The sequence below is a fragment of the Lepidochelys olivacea genome, assembly GCF_965140295.1.
Source record: "Lepidochelys olivacea isolate rLepOli2 genome assembly, chromosome: 9".
Lineage (NCBI taxonomy): Eukaryota > Metazoa > Chordata > Testudines > Cheloniidae > Lepidochelys > Lepidochelys olivacea.
The window spans coordinates 25,101,695-25,121,560 of record NC_140419.1 but is presented as its reverse complement, the minus strand read 5'-3'; the positions used below and the strand labels follow the sequence as shown (position 1 = coordinate 25,121,560).

General features: G+C 42.5%; 1 protein-coding gene across 4 annotated transcripts in view; it reads right to left on the bottom strand.

The window, feature by feature from the left end:
- Window positions 1–19,866, bottom strand: part of PLCH1 (phospholipase C eta 1) — a 162,168-nt gene that overhangs the window by 64,131 nt on the left and 78,171 nt on the right. The window contains exons 2-5 of one of the 4 annotated variants that reach the window (XM_084640036.1): window positions 14,286–14,432; window positions 12,936–12,971; window positions 8,937–9,180; window positions 2,461–2,590 (exon numbers count right to left, since the gene is read on the bottom strand). In XM_084640036.1, coding sequence (XP_084496162.1) covers window positions 2,461–2,590; window positions 8,937–9,180; window positions 12,936–12,971; window positions 14,286–14,432 — 557 coding nt within the window. The remainder of the gene's footprint in view (window positions 1–2,460; window positions 2,591–8,936; window positions 9,181–12,935; window positions 12,972–14,285; window positions 14,433–19,866) is intronic. The other 3 variants (XM_084640035.1, XM_084640037.1, XM_084640038.1) reach the window with 3 other exon arrangements.

The following is a 19,866-nucleotide window of genomic DNA, read 5'->3' as shown; positions in this document are numbered from 1 at the left end:
TCAAATCAAAATAATAGATGGTTCTGGGTTATAAAAAGGTTGCCTGTTAATGAGATCATGTTACATCCCTAGATATTTCTTTTCCATTTGAAAGTGAACTAAAAGGCTTTTTGCCTGTCAATACATGACTTCACAATTCTCTGTTTCTCTTGCAGATGCAGCATTAGTAATAGCTAAGGAATCACAGGGAGCTGCATTCATTACACCAGTGGTTCTCAACTGTGGGTCAGGACTTCAAAGTGGGTTACAACCCCATTTTAATGGCATTACCAGGAATGGCTTAGACTTGCTGGGGCTCAGAGCCCAAGCCAAAGCCCGAGGGATTCAGCCCTGGATGGCAGGGATCAGGTTACAGGCTCCCTGGCTGGGGCTGAGGCCATTGGGCTTCAGGTTTTGAGCCCTTCCGCACCTGAGGCAGTGGGGCTCAGGCTTTGGCTTTGTCCCCCCTCCCTACCTTCCTCCCCGCCACCCTCCACCTGGGGCAGTGGGACTTGAGCGGGCTCAGGCTTCGGTCCCCCCTCCTGGGGTCATGTAGTAATTTTTGTTGTCAGAAGGGGGGTCGCAGTGCAATGAAGTTTGAGAACCCCTGTATTATACTATGTTAGGAGTTAGCATTGCTGTCATCTAAATCCATAAATTCAGATCTTAGCACATAAGTGAAAAAGGAAATGATTTTTAGCTACAAGGTAAGAAATAAGATTTGTTTGCTCATTTTAAAGTCTACACATACCCCAAACAAGATTTATGATTTGGGGGCAAAATTCAGTGTAATTTTTCTCTACATCTGCTAGCTAGTCCATACTATTCCCAGGCTTTGCACAGCCATGGAGCGTACTCTGCATTCCAAAGCTTACAGCTGTGCCATGCTGACTGTACCCCAGAAGGCTATGCACATTTGTAAAGGGTTCTAGGATCTTTAAAAAACTTCTGTTTTGTGCAGTGGTCTAGGTTTTGGCCCATAATCTTGGTTTTTGCATTTTGTTTTGCTCATGGTGCACCCAATACATTTTTAGCATCTTTCATTTCCAATGGTGTAAATATTAGGGATGGTCAAACAATGATGAATATATTCTCAGAAAATTTCAAAGTGAAAAAAAAAATTAGTTTTGCTAACTTTAATTTAAAAACAGAAGTTTCTGCAAAAATTGTCATTTCCTTCAAAAAGTCATTTTTCATTTAACATTTTTCTATGAAAAAAATTTCAACCACTTCCGCATTAGGTAGCAGCTCCACTTTGCATTTACACTAGGGTAAGAGCAAAATTAGATACAGAATGATGAGAACAAATAGTGCCCAAAACTGTGTGTCCTTTCTACAATTTGTGTATGTTGGGCCCTTCAGCATGAGGTATATATATCTATATGAAGTTAAAAGTGATACAGTGCAAACAACATGCTCCAAGAGAAATTCCATGGGCTAGAAGAGAGGACAGGTAACTTAGAAGTTCCAACTCCTGGGTTCTATTTCTGGCTTCCCAAATGAATGCTCCATGCTGCCCCCTAGTCATTCTAGTGTCCGATGGGTTCACTGTGTGACCCTGGACAAATTACTTGACCTCCTAGCACTTTATTTTGTCCATCTGTAAAATGCAAATAATATTTACCTACCTCACAGGTGTTTGTGAGGCAACTTAATTCATTAAGGGCTAGATAATCCTCTAGTTCAAACAGGAATCCAGAGAGGTCCTGTATTATACAGGAGGTCAGACTAGATGACCACAATGGTACTTTCTGGCCTTATAATCTATGAATCACGGCACCTATGTCACAGCTCTGCACAGAATGTTCTGGGACTTACGCATTGGGGAGACTGTGCCTCAGGCAGGCAAAATCTCTGGCTGGACTCCTCTGGGCATGTGTGTTGAATGCAATCTGCACTCCATGCATTAGAAAGGAGCAGACTGTCCCCCTGCACCATGATCCCACCTCCTCTTGCCCCTTTCAACTCCCTTTTCGGGCTCTTGCTCCCCTTACTCACTACACATGGGTTTTCTCTTACTGTTAATGAGACACTGGTTTTTGGAAGACAGGCGAGGAGGTGGAGTAATGTTGAAAACCTAATTGAAGACTTCATTCTGTCACGCGTATTCACATTCAGAAGTACTTTAATACATAAGTAGGATCATTGATTTCCAATAAACCACTTATGAAATGGCATACGGTGGGGGACACATACCTCAAAATAATAAAACTTTTCTATCAAGACTGTAATTAATCAGCTGTGAAAATTCCTGGCATGGAGGCTTTTGCCCAATGTCAGCAACCTAGCTAGAGCTAAAGGGTGAAATCACATAGTACAGTGTTCTCTCCTTCTCTTCACTTATATAACAACAATGAAATGGAACTGTTTGCTCATTAATCTTTAAAAATACCCACTTTTGTCAGTGACCTCAAGCTTTTCCCCGAGAAGGCAATATGTATTTACAAACAAAATATTGCACTGTGTGAAAAGTACACTGACCTGGAACATCTGTCGCACCTTTCTGCGGGGCAGATTGACATTCAGTTTATGCATCAATTGGTGGATCTCTTCAATATTCAAAAAGCCATCTCCGTTCTTATCAGCTTCCTCAAAGGTCTGTTTCACCCAAGTGCAAATATATTAAGGAAAGGTTAAACTACTTAAAATTAATGTTTTTATCTTGGAGAATTACAAAGGGTCAGGTTCCTCCAGCCTTGCCATATATGACATATGCCAATCAGTCCCTCAGTATAAGTAACGGTGGCAAAATTTGTCCCAAAGTGACAGAATATGGCCCATAGTTTGCATCAAAACGTGTCCACTTCCACACTCTGGGATAAATTCATCCCTGGTGTCATTTCTCTGGAGTCAATAAACCAGATGCTGATCTCACAGCATCAGTGTACACATTAGTGTAACTCTCTTGATTTTCACAGTTATTCCAGATTTACACTGGTATAACTGGGATCAGAATTATGATGTCACGGGAACCACACCAGGGATGTGTTTGACTCATGATTTGTACCACCAGGAGTCTTGCTCAATGGGCATGTGTATCAGTGACAAAATTCATCTAGTGCTAGAGCATGGAATAAAGATGTCTAAACAGATAACTGCAAGACTGCAATTTCAATAAGACCCTTATTAAAAAATTAACAGCTCTTGTTTTTCCATCCTCTCTCTCCTCTAAGTTTAAGCTTTTGTTTTTTCATGCTGCTATTTCACCTTTATATTTTTAATTCTTCTGAAAGCTTCTTCTCCATTCCACCATCACATTCTTAACCATAATCCCATCTCCTTAGGTCTCTTCTCCCCTCTAATCATGTTTCCTTCACCCTCTACATATTTCCTTTCTCTTTCATTCCCACCCTTTCCTCCCCATCCCACCTCACCGTCACTGCAGAGTACAGAGGGAGTCAGACATACTTGGGGAAAATAAGCTGAACCATCCTACGTCCACATGTAATCTATATGCGATGTGGAGTTCAGGGCGGGAGGGTGCTCCCTGACACACAATCCCCATCTTGGTGCTACTTTAGGCTGGTGTGGAGCATCCTAGACCTTACAGCCTAGTGCCTAGCTGGCACAATTTGTTCATCAATCTAGGTATTAGGCAACAGGCAAGTGCTGTCCACTTCAGCAGATACACAGGGCAGATGTGTTCTCTGACTGCAGGCTTCCTTACATCCATGGGGACGTCCATCCTACAGACCTAACAAGGTTCCAGGGTCGGAGTTCCCTTAACCTACAGCAAGTCCTTTTGAAAAGTATGGAAATGCATATTCTGTGCCTTTGGCCCCAGCTGCTTCTGTGACCCTGTGAGTTTCCTAAACTTTACAGAACTCCCCTTTCACTCCCTGACCACTGACTTTAATAGATGTAGGACCATTTGAGATAAAAATATTTAGGAATTGCTTGAGCCATCCCAGTGTTGGGTACAACTGTTCTATACCTGCAGCACTAGGCAAGAATGTTTCAAGAGGCAGAATTACACTCTGATCACTAAAATAACACTCTGATCATTAAAATGGCTCTTCGTAATTACAGCACGAGCTTCAAAGACAACATTTACTACATTTTAAATGATAATGCAAGATAATTCAGTAGGAGAAGTGATTCCTTCATTTAAATGCAAGAGATAGGATGGGGTCAGTGTACAAATGCAAATTCCATTTATAATTCCTAAAAGCTTTGGGGAGCATTAAAAATTTGTTAACAAAGTTGAAGGTGGCTTTACCTTGAATAAGGACTTCACGGCTGAGCACATTAGGCCCAAACCTGACCACTATGCTGAAGCCAAACACACAGATTTGACTCAGGGGTTCTCCACAAGGGGTTGGCTATAGGTCACACGTTAAACTTTTCTGCAGCCACTCCTGTAGCCCTTTGTTCTATACCTCCCAAGGAGGTTTTAGCCAAGACCACCGGCTTACACCACTTCTCCTGACTTCACCGGAAGCTTTCTGTTGCTCTTTTGTGGACCCCAGTAATGTAATCCTTAATCTCTGCAACTCTCCCCAAGAACAGACTCATCATGATAAAAAGTTTGGCCAAATTTAGCTTCCTTAAAAAGAAAAATGATAGAACAATGCTTTGTGATGATAATTTCACAAAGGTAGTTTTCCTTTGGTTTATACAGTTATTCTGGATTTACACTCGTGTAATTGAAAAGGAAATTAAAATCTGGCCATCTGTATTTATTTGACTCAAAAGTAATAACGTACAAACTCTCCGATGTTTCAGACATGGCCTATTCCTCCTCCCATAGAGGCAAAGTCCACTCCAATCCAAAATCTTATAAAATAGTTAAGCACCAAATCCAGCTCTCCTGATGGTTAGCCCTTATCCTAGCAGGAATTTCATTGTATTTTGAATATTTAAAAATAGTGCCAACTTCTGACAGAATTTTTTTTGTCTGAGTCCATAACACTTTCCCCCTTTGCCTCTCTTGTGTCTGATTTTAGCTGTTATTCCAGTAGTGTATGTTTAATTCTCAGACACCCCATTGACTTTCTCTGTCACTCTCTCTCTCCCCTGCTACTCCCAACCACTTATTCTCAATTACCTTTCTCCAGCTTACAGGTCCCCCGCTCTCTCTAGCTGCAAGCTTCTACCCTCTTTGGGGATAAATCTACACCTTTGTGGCTTCCATTACAGTCTCAGTCAAGATGGAACTGTAACAGGGTCATTTCATTCTGCAATCTCCCAGCTTTTTCTCTTGCTTAGTCTCATTTAAATCTCTGTTCTTTGCTAATACACTTATTCTTAGGTGTACTATAAACTATCTCAGTGCTGTTATAGTGAAGTAAAGTCTGAGTCTTCAGCTAACCTCAGAGGCTGGTGTATGCATTGAAGGCAGTGAATTTAATAATTTGTGTGTGTGTCCAGCAAGAGGAACTAGACCCTACTGAGAGACGTCTCGGGGAAACTTGAGAACTGGGGTTCACTGATTGTTACCTGCCAGGCAAGATTTGGATGGACAGATTTCTGAGGGGTTGGCTGGCAAGGCAAACAGGCGGGTGTGTCAGGGATCTGACACACAGTATAACAGCAGCAAACCTCTCACTTGCTGAGGCAGAGAGGCAATGCAGTGGCTTACAGTTCTGGGTTTCCTGAGCAGAACACCATATCCCTAATCCTGTCCTGGACAAAGCTAGGAATGAGGGGCATGGAAGGGACTGCTGGCCACATTATAACTGCAGTGTAGCCCAGACCAGCACCATGCACAAGTCACTAGGAGTAGAATAATGTGTACCAGCAGGGAGTGGGGGTTGTGCATAGAGTCTTCTGCTAAATCAGAGAGAGTATGAAAGCTTATGCTCAAATAAATTGGTTAGTTTCTAAGGTGCCACAAGTACTCCTTTTCTTTATGTGAATAATTAGCATGCAGACCACACACACTGAATACTAGTGTACACACTGTAAACCCTTCAAAATGATTCCTGTTTGTGGAAGACCAGCAGAGCAGCCTGTGTGTAACATTTCAGAAGGGCCCAACCCGGGGCAGCCAAATCCATCCAGCTCTCCTGCTACCATCTGAGGAATGTGCCTATGCAAAGCACGACGCAGAATTTGGACCTATCTATCTGCAATTCACAGATTTACACAGTTCCTTTTATTGATTAGGACATTCATTAAGTCACTTTAATGTTTGTAATTATCTGTCCTAAACCCAGTGTACAGTGTAGACCTTGCTGCACTGGCCCCAAAACTAAAGCACACCAAAGTAACTTTTCTGTGTATTGTTAACAAATCAAAAACAAATCTATTGGGGCAGTTTTAAACAAGTGGAGTGACCCTGCTACTGGAATTTTTACCAGATAATAAAATAGCTTTGAACTACAGAGCCATATTGTGTATTTTGATAGAAAAAGACAGTCATTATGAAAATTATGCAACATTTTGCACCTAATTTTATGTGTAACCACCACCAAATCAGAACACTGAAAGTGAGCAAAAATGTGGACCTTATTGGCCTTGATTGACCAAGGTACTTAAGCATGTGCAAAACTTTAAGATCAAGTAGTTTGTTTGCTTCCATGAACTATTTGCATGCATAAAGTTAGTCATGTGCTTAAGTGTTTCCCTGAATTGGGGGTGTCGTGATCACAGCTTAAATACCTGCATAAACTCAAAACACTTAAATATAAAATATAAAAGCCTAATTCAATGCTCTTTGAAGTCAAGGGGAGTCCTCCCACTGACTTTAAGAGGCTTTGGATCAGACGCTAAATCCTCACTTCTTTCTACTAGACTTTCACCACTACCACGCACTCCTGCACTCATGCCCCACCTTATTATCTTCTTTTATAACCAGCTCAAAAATTAATAATATGAAACAAAAAACCCTGGAGCTAGCAAAATGCATGTCACACTGAAGCAACCCTGCTTGCATTAGACTGTCAACTCTCTGAGGCAGGGACCTTGTCTTACAACATGTCTTTGAAGAGCCATTGAGACCAATGGCACTACACAAATAATAAATTATAATAATATTCATATGAGTAACCAAGTAGGATTGGACCTTTTGTCCTTCCTTTGTTTATCCAACTTACTCCTATAAACAAAGTGCAAAGCAAACAAGGAAAGATGGTTTAAACTAGGGTTTTGGGGTGGTTTTTTTTTAATTAAAAACAAACAAACAAAATGAAGTGATTGTATTTTTGTTTGACAAATTTTTGCAAACATTTTCATTCCTGAGAAAGGGATAGAGCACTAAAATAATGAGACTGTGTGAAGGGAAAAAAATTCTAACTTTTTAAATTTATTTTCCATTGGAAAAAAAGTCCAAGTGTTACTTTGCATAATTTTCTCTCACTTACAGAAAGTGTTAATTTTAAAAGTGAAGCTTACTTTCTTTCACTTTTTAACTTTTTAAAAAACTTTTCCTCCATTTTTCTAGAGGAAAAGGAGAGGAAAAAAGTATAAAACTAAGAGGTAGACATTTTCCACATGAAAAAAAATTAAAAATGTTGTCTTTTTTCTCAAACATTTGTTGTTTTGAAATATTTTTGGAAAATGAAAGATTTCTTAGTTAGTGAAGTCACTTTTTTAACAAGAAAACCCAAAACATTTAATCAAAAACATTGAGAAACAGCTCCACTGTGACTATCAACCTTCAAATAAAGGGTAATGATGTCAGCTGTGTACATTTTACCATCACCTGTACATTTCTGTCTTTTATTGGTTTAATGTTATTTGAATGCAGTTTTCTGTGATTTATCATCAGTTGACCCTTCCACTCCGCACCCGTTTCCCTCCATCCTTCCCCAGCTGGTAGCCTCAATCTCCACAATCTCCTAGATGTCTCATTGTGATTTAAAGTTAACATAGTCTTTCCCCCAAAACGAAACCCTCTCCACTCCTGTAAGATGTGAGCATCTGCTGAGATGTGCTGAGTACCCTCAATGCAGGCTGATCATGTTGAGAGCCTCTCACGAGTTTCAATCAATCCCTAACTTTGTATGAAGATGAAAATAAAGATCAGTTTCCATGATGGCAATTTCAATTGCTGATTTTAGGAAATGAAAATCTTTTCAAAAATTATTATACAAAGCCAGTGGGGAGATTTAAAAATATTCTTAATTTGTAACAATAATTTTACAAACCAATGACCTGATTTATTCCCAATGCAATCAATGGCAAAATTTCAGTTGTCTTGAGTGGGAGGTGGAGTGTACCTGTAGCAAGGTGGTCACCCCGCTCCAGCCCTGAAGGGGTTAAAGCAGCCCTGGAGAGGGCTGTGGCTGGGAACAGCTAGGCTGACTGGGGGAAGCAGCCACAGCTGGGGCCACGCCCCAATCAGGCCACAGCTGGCCCTTATAAGAGGGCTGTGGGCCAGAAGCTAGAGGAGTCTCACTCTAGCCCTAGAGTGGGGAGGGTTAGCTGCCTGGGAGCAAGGGGTGCGGGGCGGGGCGGGGCGGGGCGGGGCAAGGCAAGGCAAGGCAAGGCAAGGCAAGGCAAGGCAAAGCAAAGCAAAGGCAGCTGGGGAGCTCCAGCCAGGTAAACCTGCAGGTCTTGGTAAAGGCCCAGAAAGTTACTGGGGCTGTAGAGAGGCAGCCTGGGGTTAGGCAGAGGCAGCTGGTCCAACCTCCTTGCCAATGATGAGTGGCCATGACAGACTGCAGTTTGCCTCAGGGAGCGGAGCTAGATGATGACTGGCAGTAGCCACTTAAGCAAGGTGGGTTTAGAGGGTTGGGGGTTCCCCAGGGAGGGGAGACCCAGAGTGTGGGGCTACTGCTGGGGCAGCACCCCAGGATAAAGGGCACTGGGGTCCGGGAGCATCATGCCTGCCAGTGGCAGGAGAGACATAGGCCTGCAGAGGGAGCTCCGAAGGCTGGAAAGAGCTAATTGCCAGGAGGAGGTGCTGCACTGGTGAGTCGTCGCATTGCTACAGTACCTATAACACCAAACCACATAAAACAAATGAGAAAATACCAAAATGAAAGCCAGAGCTAATGTCCTTGAAAGGATATTGATCATGAGTTCTTTGTCGTTTAGCAAGAGAATCCTCATCACTTATTCCAGCCATCAAATACTTAAGTCCTGTGATCCAGGTACGAGCCTCCTCTGGATTAGAGGTGATCAGATCTAGTGACTCCATGTGGTTGCCATGGTAAATGGTAAAGCAGCAACTTGGGTCAAAGTTCCCCTCAGCATGGCGATGGAATATTTCAGACTGTCGGCCTTCTGTCACTTTGTAAATTGAATCAATTACAACTGCAAGGAAAAGGGGAACAGAAAAATTAAGCTGCTTGAATGTTCATCCAGTTTCTTTGCGTTTTCATATTCGTCTATATTTTTCAAAGTAAGTGTTTCTAAATAAAGGTAAGCTCATAAGCCTTCACACTGGAAAGGGCACTTTGGGTCACCAACTAGCCCTTGTCCAGGTGCAGGGGTGTGTGTAAGCAGCTTCCCCTGACTTGCATTCCTGAGCAGCCAAACTGACAGTGCCAGTGATCTCCTGAGTGTGGGATTTATTTCCTGAAATGCCTAGGGAGTGCAATCCCCTGCAGAAGGGGCAGGGACTAGATGGAGCACTGCCACCCTCCACCCCCACACTGGTTTCTGCCAGCCAGCAGACATGAACAGCCACGTAAGGGAGTACGCGCTATATACCATCCACAGAGAGATAAAAGCAGCTGTGCTTGTCAGCAGTGGCATAACGCTCATGGAGATATCCTAGTGTTCCTGTAGGGGAAGTATTGCTCCACACAGTTCCAAAACCAGGACAATACTTGACAATCTCAAACTGGCCCTCTGATATGAAAACACCAAAAGTGTTATTACCTGACCGTTTCCCTGTTTTTTACTAACTACCAAGCCTTAGTGGTAACACCAGACCTAATTACTTACCTTTTACTAAGTAAAACACTAGTTCCAGTAGGCACAATTTGGGTCCCTGTTTTTGTTTAGAAGGGATGGAGCAGGAGAATTGTTTAAATTAATAACAAATGTCATGTAATAATTGAAAAATAAATATTTTTATAGAAACAAAATGCCACTATGTTCAAATTTACTTCAAAGCAGCTAGAAAAGACATAGATTTCATTTGGTATCTGGCAAAGAAATTAAGCAGGCTTTTCTCTGACATCCTTCCTCTGGTGTCCCACAGGACAATCCAAATTAGTAATGCTAGGTTGCTTCAAAGTAACTAGCCCTTCCTAAAGAAGGGCAGCTGGAAGAGAAGCTTTTAAAATAGGTAGGTTCCTTTCTACTAAGCTAGACTGGGAATGTCATCCCAAGGTAACACATAAGACATCTACATCCTGTCACTCAGACTCCAGGCTCTTCACTGTCCATCAAGCACCTTACTTGAACATTCCATCTGCAGCTCCTAATCTGTATAGCAATGATGCGAGAGTAAACCATAAAAAGGTAATTTCAATACATAGATAGATACTATTACTTAAATGACTGGGGTCATTTTTGCAATTTCTAGGAACAGCTGTATTCTTAACTCTGCTTCTCCCCTACAATTATACAGTTGGACAAACAGTGTGGGCAGTCCATTGTTCCCGATATTTGTTACTTAGGAATAGATCAAAGAATATAAAGCAACATTTAAAATGGACTGCCTTCTCTAACTGACTGTAGAGTCTTGTACTATTCAAATAAAATAGTGATGGCCATACTTTGGCATCTAACCAAGTCATACACGCCCATGAGTTTATTTATGATTCATGTAAATTTGGGTCAGCATTTTCACATTGGCCTGAATTGTGTTCTCTGTTTAATTAAAGAAGCAGTGTTTCCTTTTAACTGCAATACTTGGAAAATTATAGACAAAATATAGCAATGACTTACACACTATGCACAAGGAGGTCACTGGAGCTCCCCAGGGTGAAGTCAGTGCTTAATTTGGTGGGCTAGGTTTTAAAAAATATATTATTGACTATTTAACTACATTTATAAGACGCCCATCTCTATAGTCTATGTAGCACACTTTAAATCATTTAGATCAACAGAAGTATCACTTACCCCAAAATGGGGAGTGAACACTTCTCAGCACCTTGCAGTAGCCAAACTAACTCCCTTGAAAGGACTAAGAATGGCAGACTACCAGGCAGGGGACTCAACTGTACCTACAAAGTTTGAGCATAAAGATTTACAACACATCACACTGCAGAAGTGCTCTGGTTCACATTTTTGGCAGGAAGACATTCCAGAGCTGAAGGTCCACTACTGACATCATCCTACCACCAGTTAATGTGAGCTCTACTTTTGGGGTTAGACAGGCAAAGTGTCCCTTCTGTAAGTAGGTGCTATGATGAAGCATAGGGGCAGAGCTGATCTCTGAGATACCTGGGACCTTGACCACATATGGCTTTTGTGATGGCAACCAGCACCTTTAACTGACAGCAAGTGAATAACACACCAGACTGATTTACTATGGTCTAAGCGGTCTGTCCTTCACATAAGGCAGGCACGCCACATTCTGCACTAGCTGAAACTTCCAAGTGACTCCCAAGCATAGCACATTAGCATAGCCCTGAGGTGAAGAAAGTCTTGGGTGTCACAACAAGGTCTACCTTTGAAAGGAAAGGATGCAGTCTCTTGACCAACTGTAGATAACAGAAGGTGTTTCTGGCCAGTGCTGCTATATGGGAACCAAGAAGCAGTGAGTAATGAGTCCAGTCAAACTCCTTGACTGAGAACCATTTTGAGATTAAGTGAGCAGGTCTCAACTGAGTCCCTAAAAACACTTTCCCCTGCCAAACACACCCATCTTAGCTGAAAGGAGCCTAAGCCAGTTGGTTTCACCCAGGTCCCTATTTAGAGACATTTGTAGTAATACTTCATTGACAAAGGGTCTTGTTTAAATTTGGAGCAGGAGAGAAACAAAATGGATAAGGGAGGCATTTTAAAATAGTATGTGCTTTTATGTTTATGAAATCATTTAAAAACTATTATTTGTACAAGTACTTATCATGCTTTTTTTCCACACAAAGACCTCTCTGATGCCTCACAGGAGGATGAAGGCAACATGAATGCCAGTCCATGTGTGGATCAGTGAGGGCTATTTTTCAATGTTGCTACAGACACCTGAAGCCTTGCCATAGGAACTCGAAGCATCTCTTTTCAAATGTACTCAGCTGTCATCCCCCACAGCTACACAACTACAGCGTGGTTCTACACTGAAAAGTGGCGAGGGCCATCCCTACCCATACACAAAGTACGCAGCTGCGTAGGACAGCTCCTCCCCCCGCCCCCACGGGGAGAATGCATAGGGCACCAAAATGGCTAGGGACGGCCCGGAAAGTAGCTATGTAAAATTGGCATCTTTTGCCGTACACAGCTGCGTGCTGCTCCAGCCCCTGCTCCGCCTCATCCCCAAGGTCCCCGCCCCTTCTCTGCCCCAGCCCTGCCTCTTCCCACCCCTGCTCCACCCAGCCCCACCCCCACTCCACCCCTTCCCCAAAGCCCCTGCTCCACCTCCGCCCCGCCTTTTCTCACCCCTGCTCTGCCCCAGCCCCACCCTAACTCCCCTGAGGACTGCAGCAGCAGTCGGGTCCCTGCACTCACAGGGCAGTGGTAAGTGGAGCGACCCGGCCCCAGCCCGCTCCACACCACTGACTCCCAGCCTGAGTGCTCAGGAGCGGTTCCCCCTGACCCCCCAGGCCGCAAGTCTGGGAGCCAGGGGAGCAGAGCAGAGCGGGCTGGGGACAGGTCACTCCACTTCCTGCTGCCCCGTGGGTGCGGGGTCAGGCCTGTCCTGTACTCACCAGGCGGCAGGAAGTTGAGTGACCTGGCCCCAACCCACTCCACCAGTTTGTGCTGGGGGGCTGTTTCCCCCCTGCCCCCCAAGCCTGCTCCTGCCCCCCCACAAAGGCCTGGGGCCAGTCCCCCACCCCCACAGAGGCCTGGGACCCCACACCTTCCCCCCCCCCCCCCCCCACGGGGGCGCTGTATAGGGCACCAAAATGGCTAGGGATGGCCCTGAAAATGACTATGTAAAATTGGCATCTGCTTACACAACAGATTTGCTCCTTGTGCGTCCTCATTCTTAGCTGTTGAGTGACAAAAATAAAGTTGTTTTATTGGTTTTTACTCCTGCTGGACCTGTAGAGCAAACACAGTTAATAGAAGACAAGCTGGATTCTATTTCTTCTTGTGCATCATCAATAGATAATTCACTAAATTCCAATTACTTACACCTAGGGAAACCCATAGGTGTCACCAAGAAAATAATCTGAAAACAAAGGGAATACATGGGTGTATTTGATTTAATATAGCCTGCCAAATTGTTGTTAGTGGTGATGATGTGCAAAATGGAATAACCCAGCTTGACATTCCATTTAGACTGAATTTGCAGGGTTGGCAATTGAAATGACCCATAATTTCACTTGGAAACTTAGTGCATTTTAAACAGCACTCAAGGAGAGACAATATACGTGGAACCCCTCAGTAACATTTTTATAGTCACTTTTCAGGGCAGAACTGTGCTTTAAAGATCAATAATGCCAAATTCACTCATCCCTTCTGTTCTTAAATAACAGCAAAAACATGCTGTGGGCATGTCACCTGATGCTATCGGATTCAATCTGGCCCACAAGCAATCTGTCACCAAACCTTAAGACAGCAGAAATATTTCCAGGATGTTTTTGCCAAACTCCAGTTGAAGCAGTGTTTATAAACACACAGAGTGCAGGGATTGAATATCTGCTTGGCTCTTACATGCGTCACACTCCTTACACCCTCTCCTCACACTGTGCACCAGTATAAGGTCTAGGTGGAATCTGGCTCTAAATAAATGTGATGTGGCCTTTTCACTAAACATGTTAATAATAATAAGGATTTCTATAAATTAGCTTAACATTTCTGGTTCCTTTTCTTTTAAATCTGGAGTTGGATCAGGATATAAGATATTACACAGATTTAAGCTAGTATCTGGACTATTTTAGAAGATGTATTTATTTGTAAGCTCTTATCTTCCCATATGAGGACAGTGTACTAAGGCCAACAGTCTTCTCCTGGTCAATTTATGCCAGATCTATCCTATAAAGTAATTTGTTGGCAATATTACTACATGGTTAAACTGGCATTTGTACTGTACAGTGCATGTATACCAACATGCTACTAAACTGCTAATATTAACAGAAATATGTATTTTTTTCTGGCAATAACAGTGCCTTTCACAATGTATTTATTGTGCAAAAATGGTCAATAAGTGTTTATAAGTATATCACATTTACAAGTATCACTAATAAGAGTTTATAAACTGAAAGATACATACTGTAAAGTACAGTTTTTCTCTATCAACCATGTGAATTCATATTCCAGTGCACAATTATTCAAGCAATAGAAATGTTAAGAGAATTTACTTTTAGCCTTTTCACTTTTTCTGGACGGTCTCCATCTGATGCAAGTCCTGTGTTCATCCAGGTAAAAGAGACGTACTAGCCCTTTTGTTCCACTCTTCAGCTTAATCATCTGAGTCCCAGACTGCATTACACTCATACATCTTTCAACTGAAAAGAAAATTAGAACAAAGTCAACTAAAAGTCTATTTTGTCACACTAATAAAAAGGACTTACCAACTTTTAAACATCTAGCTACCACATAAAACCTTTGATTTGCACCTTATATGACAGGAATTAAACATTAATCTAAGAGAATAAAATTGAAAATGGAGTAGTTTTTAGAAGGCTTTGTCAAATCTGATTAAATACAAGCATGAGAACTGAATCTATCACTTTATTAGAATACAAAATAATTATTAATGTATAAAGATGCAAGTCCTGGTACTTGGTTGTACAGGACAGCCATGTATTCCTGTTCAAAGAAAGAATAATGTTTAGCTTCTTTAAATACTTGGGAGTCTGCTTCCATCACCAGAAATCCAAATGTCATGTACAGGTTTTCAAGTCCAGAAACAATGAGCACCAAAGACATCCTATTGCTTTCACATCTGTAAATCCCAGTCAGATAAAATCCTATCATACAAACATGATTTAAAATAGCAGTTCAATAAGTGATACTTATTCAGCACTAATATTTTTAGGTTGGGATTTATCAAAAATTAAAGTTGAATATTATCTACTGACACCAACAATTAATATATTCATAGCAGCATCACAAAAGAGAAGCTGTAGTATTTTGTACTAGAGAGAGACTCACCATATCATGATTGTGCATATGTGCATATTTTATTTTAACAGAGTGGGGGGATGGTTGTATATTTTTAAAAGGAAACAGCAAATGTCCAAATGTAAAGGCTTCTATGTTGAGATTATTGACATTTTTTAAAGCAGATTACGTAGTTCAGTCAAATATTTCAGATTTTGTTATGAAGTGCATATGCACTATGAAACATGCACTACCAGGATACTGCTACCTGTATTTTGATCTGTAAACTTGAATTGTTTATAATTTGTTACATTAAAGACCTGATTCTGATCTGACAGCAGTTTTACTCCTCTATAACTGTGTAGTAACTGTAGAGTTACTAATAGTTCACACCACTCTAGTGAGATGAGAATCAGGTCCCAAAGCTCTTTTACACTCTTTCATTACCCTGCCATTGTTTCACCATGAAAACAGGCACATTTCAGCTATACTACAGGTGTTTCACCTCTACAAATAGTCAATCCATAGCAACCCTAAGAACCCATCAAACATTGTAGGATTACACTTATTTGCTTTTCAAAGTGACTCAGTCACAGGTATTCATCCATTAAACCAATATTCTTGTGTCTGGGCACAAATGTCACAAAATACCTGACCATTACAGCACACAAGCCTGCACTTAAAAAAAAAATTACACAGAAAAAGGCAGAGTTGGAGTTGGACACAATGTCTCATGGAAATTGTATATGTGACGACTGTAAAATGTCATCTTCAAGTTTCTCATATAAACCATTTTTTTTAATTTTTCTGCAAGACAATAAATTCCTAGCATGCCTCTTCCTTATCTCTGTAATCACAAATGAGCAGTAATAGGATCCCATTATTTTCTGAAATGCTGCTTCGATTATGCTAATGGAAAGCCTTTCTGAAAATGGAACATTAAAAACAGTCATTTTTGTTTTGACAAGTTCCCACTGCACTAACTTGGATATTCACCCTTATTTCTCAGAAGAAGAAGACAATGTAGCACATCTAATCACAAAACAGCACTGAACCTAGGACCTGATCCTCAGCTCCAGATGAGCTGTTGTGCTCAGCACAGGATACAAAGAGTGTGGGATGCAAGCTGGCTTTACAACTCCTTTGTGCTCTCCCAACACCAGGAGGCAGTTTCATTCCTAAAGCAAATTAAAGCAGTCTCAGTACTCTTCAGTAAAGGAAAATCTACCAGAAACATGGGGCCTAATTCTCCACTGCCTGGCACTTTGGGCTCTGTCATCTACTTCTCCTAATGTGCCCTCAGAGCAACACGCAGGAGAGGCCACAAAGATCCATTAGTGGCTCCAAGATGCTGGATGATTCTGGCTGGATATGCCCCCAAGATAGCAGCATGCAAATGGTCTAGCCATGCTCCCTTCCTCCCAGCCTCTACATCAGAGGCTCTGAGGAGTGGTGGAATAGAGATGGGTAAGTCTACACCTTCCCGGTTAGAGTAGCTTTAAAGTATGAAGTACAGTGAGCTGATGACACTCAGTTATGTCATGACATTATTATGAATCTTGAGGAGGTAGTGTCTGGTTGAGAATGGGACCTCCATGAGGGCTGGCTTGCTGAAATCCAATTCAGATAAGACTGAGTGTTAATGGAGGGTTGGAGGAAATTGTTTCCCTGTACTCCCCCTCTCTGAATCCAACCTTTTGTCTCTTGTCTTTCAGTTCCATATAGATAGAGGGAACACTGACATTTTAGCACTTTAGCTGACTTGTCTAGAGCTTCAATGTAAAATTCAACAAAGGGCTTTGGAAAAGAGAAGAACTTATTTGGAGTTTCCCCATTCAGTTTCACGTATATTAATCGATCATCTCACCTTCCGCTTTTTTGACTGGAGTACTCTACAATGTACTCTACCTACACAGCTGTAACTGTTGGTGAAGAATAAAAAGGACCTATTCTAACTCTTGTAGTCTCTATTCTGCAAGGTTGCACAGTTTCCTCTCCTAGAAGCAAACAAATGTGTGCATTATCCAGTACAGCTTTTTAATGCTGTATATCAAAAGTGCAATTTGGAAAAAGATTTCTCATAATTCAGATATGACCTCACTGGGTCACCGCAATTCATGTGGGTGACAGTGTACCTGTCAGCAATGGGAATCCTCTGACAGGAATAACAATGGTCTAAAAGAGAAAGAAGGGTACCATTCAAAGGCAGTGAAAAACAGGGCTGAATATGAATTTTTTTCTGGCTAGTTTCTCCTCACAGAACAATAAAAGTCAGCTATCAAAATGTCAAGCACTTTTGACTTCACAACAAATGAGGAGAGGGAAAAGTTAATAAATCAACAACAGTATAGTGAAGGAAAATATATTTTAATTTACTGTTCCACATTTATTTTCTGTAAATTGGATTTTATTTTCAGATCCATGTTATCATTCACAATATTAACAGTAGAGGTAGTGGTGATGGTACATAAAAAAATTAAATCTAACAGCAAATTTTCAGTGACAAAACTATAGTTCCAGGATTGTGTTCTAATGGGCACACAAACCCCGCTAGCTTACCTCTTCTGGTTCTTGATCCCACCAGAACACTGAGTGGCATTATGACCATGTAATCTTTCCTTTTCCCCTTACACACTTACCCTTATTAGACACTGTCACTTTTCTCTTTACAGTAATTCTAAATGTCATCCTTTCTCCTCTTCCTACTGCCAAAACTCTAGTACCTGCTCTGATAGCTTCCATCTATCTCTCCAGCCAAGCATCATGGATATTTCTACAGTGACGATTTTTTGCCTCGATAACCATAGCCTCCTCTTTTCTACCCTGTTCTCATCCCTCCCTTCCTCATCTTGTATAATGCGGTAGTCAAGACTGCCTCCCTCTCTGCTTGCTCTGACTACATTTCCATCTTCTTAAATCACTTCACTCCCTCATCTCTAATTAATCCAAGCTTCTCCTTTTCCTCATAGTTAAAGCACTCTAGCTTCATCTTCCAGCTACCTCTAGGACCTTGCTTCCTGCTACAGTTCTTCTGGTTCCAGAGCTGCACCTGAGCTTCCCTCTTTACAGTTCACTTTATCCTCCTCCTTCCACTCCTTGCTCCAGCTCCTCAATTCAGCAGCAAGGATTAATGCACACTTCTGCTCCTCTTCCTGTGACATTAGCGAGTTCTTTTCTCTGTGGGTCAAATCGTGAAATGTCCTAAGCACCTAAGGATGGGCTTAAAGCAGATTACAAGTTGTGGTTTTCCAGCAGCAGCGGAGACTTCAGGAAGGAGGATTCCATAACACATTGGCATACCCAAGTTCTCCAAGGTGGGGATTTGCAACTCAGCTCAAAGGTAAATGTGGCCAGCGTGTCCCCTCAGCACAGATCCACATGGCCAAAAACTCATGATTAAAGGTGGACAAGTTCACTACTCCTTCTGTGATGGGGCATCTGCCCTGCACTGGCTCTGATAGGGTTAAAATCCAGCATGGACGGCTGCAAGGAAACAGCCAATTAGGGCAGTGGCTGCAGCCAATTAGGACGGTGGCTGGACCAGCCAATCAGAACCCAGCCGGCCCCTATAAAAGGAAGCTGCAGGCCAGAGCAAGTGAGTCTACTGCAGGAAGCCCAAGGGAGGGGACTGGTTTCCTAGAGGCTGCAGAGACTAGTACCTTGAACAGGGCTGCTAGGGGTTGCAGGCCCAAGGCCCTGGAAAGAGGAAGAAGGAGCCAGAGGCAGGAGCTGAAGGTGCTGGGGCTGCGGGGAAGTGGCCCAGGGGGTTGAGACAGACTGGTGAAAAAAGAAAGAGGGGCAGTGAGAAGCTGTTGTTCGGGTCCCAGTCCAGGGACCCAGGGAGTAGTGGGCGGGCCTGGTTTTCTCCCCACACTCACCACTGAAGAAGCGGCCAGGCTATGGACTGCCAAGCCGCTGCGAGGAGTGGCTGAACTGTTGCGGAAGGAGTCCCCCAGAAGGGGGGAACCTGGATTGTGACACTGCCGGAGGCAGTGAGACTGGAACTTTGATGGGTCTATGGGTGGAGATGAGGACGGGTGAGCCACCACCACTGGAGGGCATATCTGCTGACCAGAGCTAATTCCTGAAACCACCAGGAGGAGGTGCCAGTGTGGTGAGTGACACTGATACTGACTCAAAGCCAATTATTTTTGTATCAGCTGGCCATGGCCAGGATGGTGTCCCAGGCTCTATTTCTAGCATACAAATGAAAAGTCCATCCTCCCCAGCTCTGTCACTGCTCCCACATAAAAGCCCTTTGCTTGTGAGTCCAGTGTCAGACCCCATGATAATTTTCCTGTTTAAGAGCTGAATCTGAAGTAGTATGTTTCTGTTGACTGTGCTGTCTTGCTGGAGGAGGGGACTCAGTGTGAGCCGCACAGAAATGCAGAAGCATGCTGGCAGTGGGCTCCACTTTTAAAAACATTTATTTTCCCTTCTCTTCTGGGAGACAAGCCTGGTGAATGGTAAACAACACAGTACCCTAGATTCAGATTTTTAAACTCCAAACCCAATTACCTTAAGGCTTGCCAACATGGGAGATTTTTAGAGTTATTCCTATATAATTATACCAGTGTAGTTAACCTACATAGACACTTTTGTAGGATATGTCTACACTGCAATCAGGTCTGTGAGTGCAGAACATATAGCCGTACCCAAGCGAGCTTTGATTTGGCTAGCTTGAAAACAGTAGCAGTGAAGTTGTGGCAGCGTGGGCTGCAGCACAGGTTAGCTGTTGGAGTACAAACATGTCCAGGACCTTGGTTACATACTTCGGCTTCTAGCCCTTGCTGCCAACCGTGCCGCTTCACTGCTATTGTTACTCAAGCTAGCTAG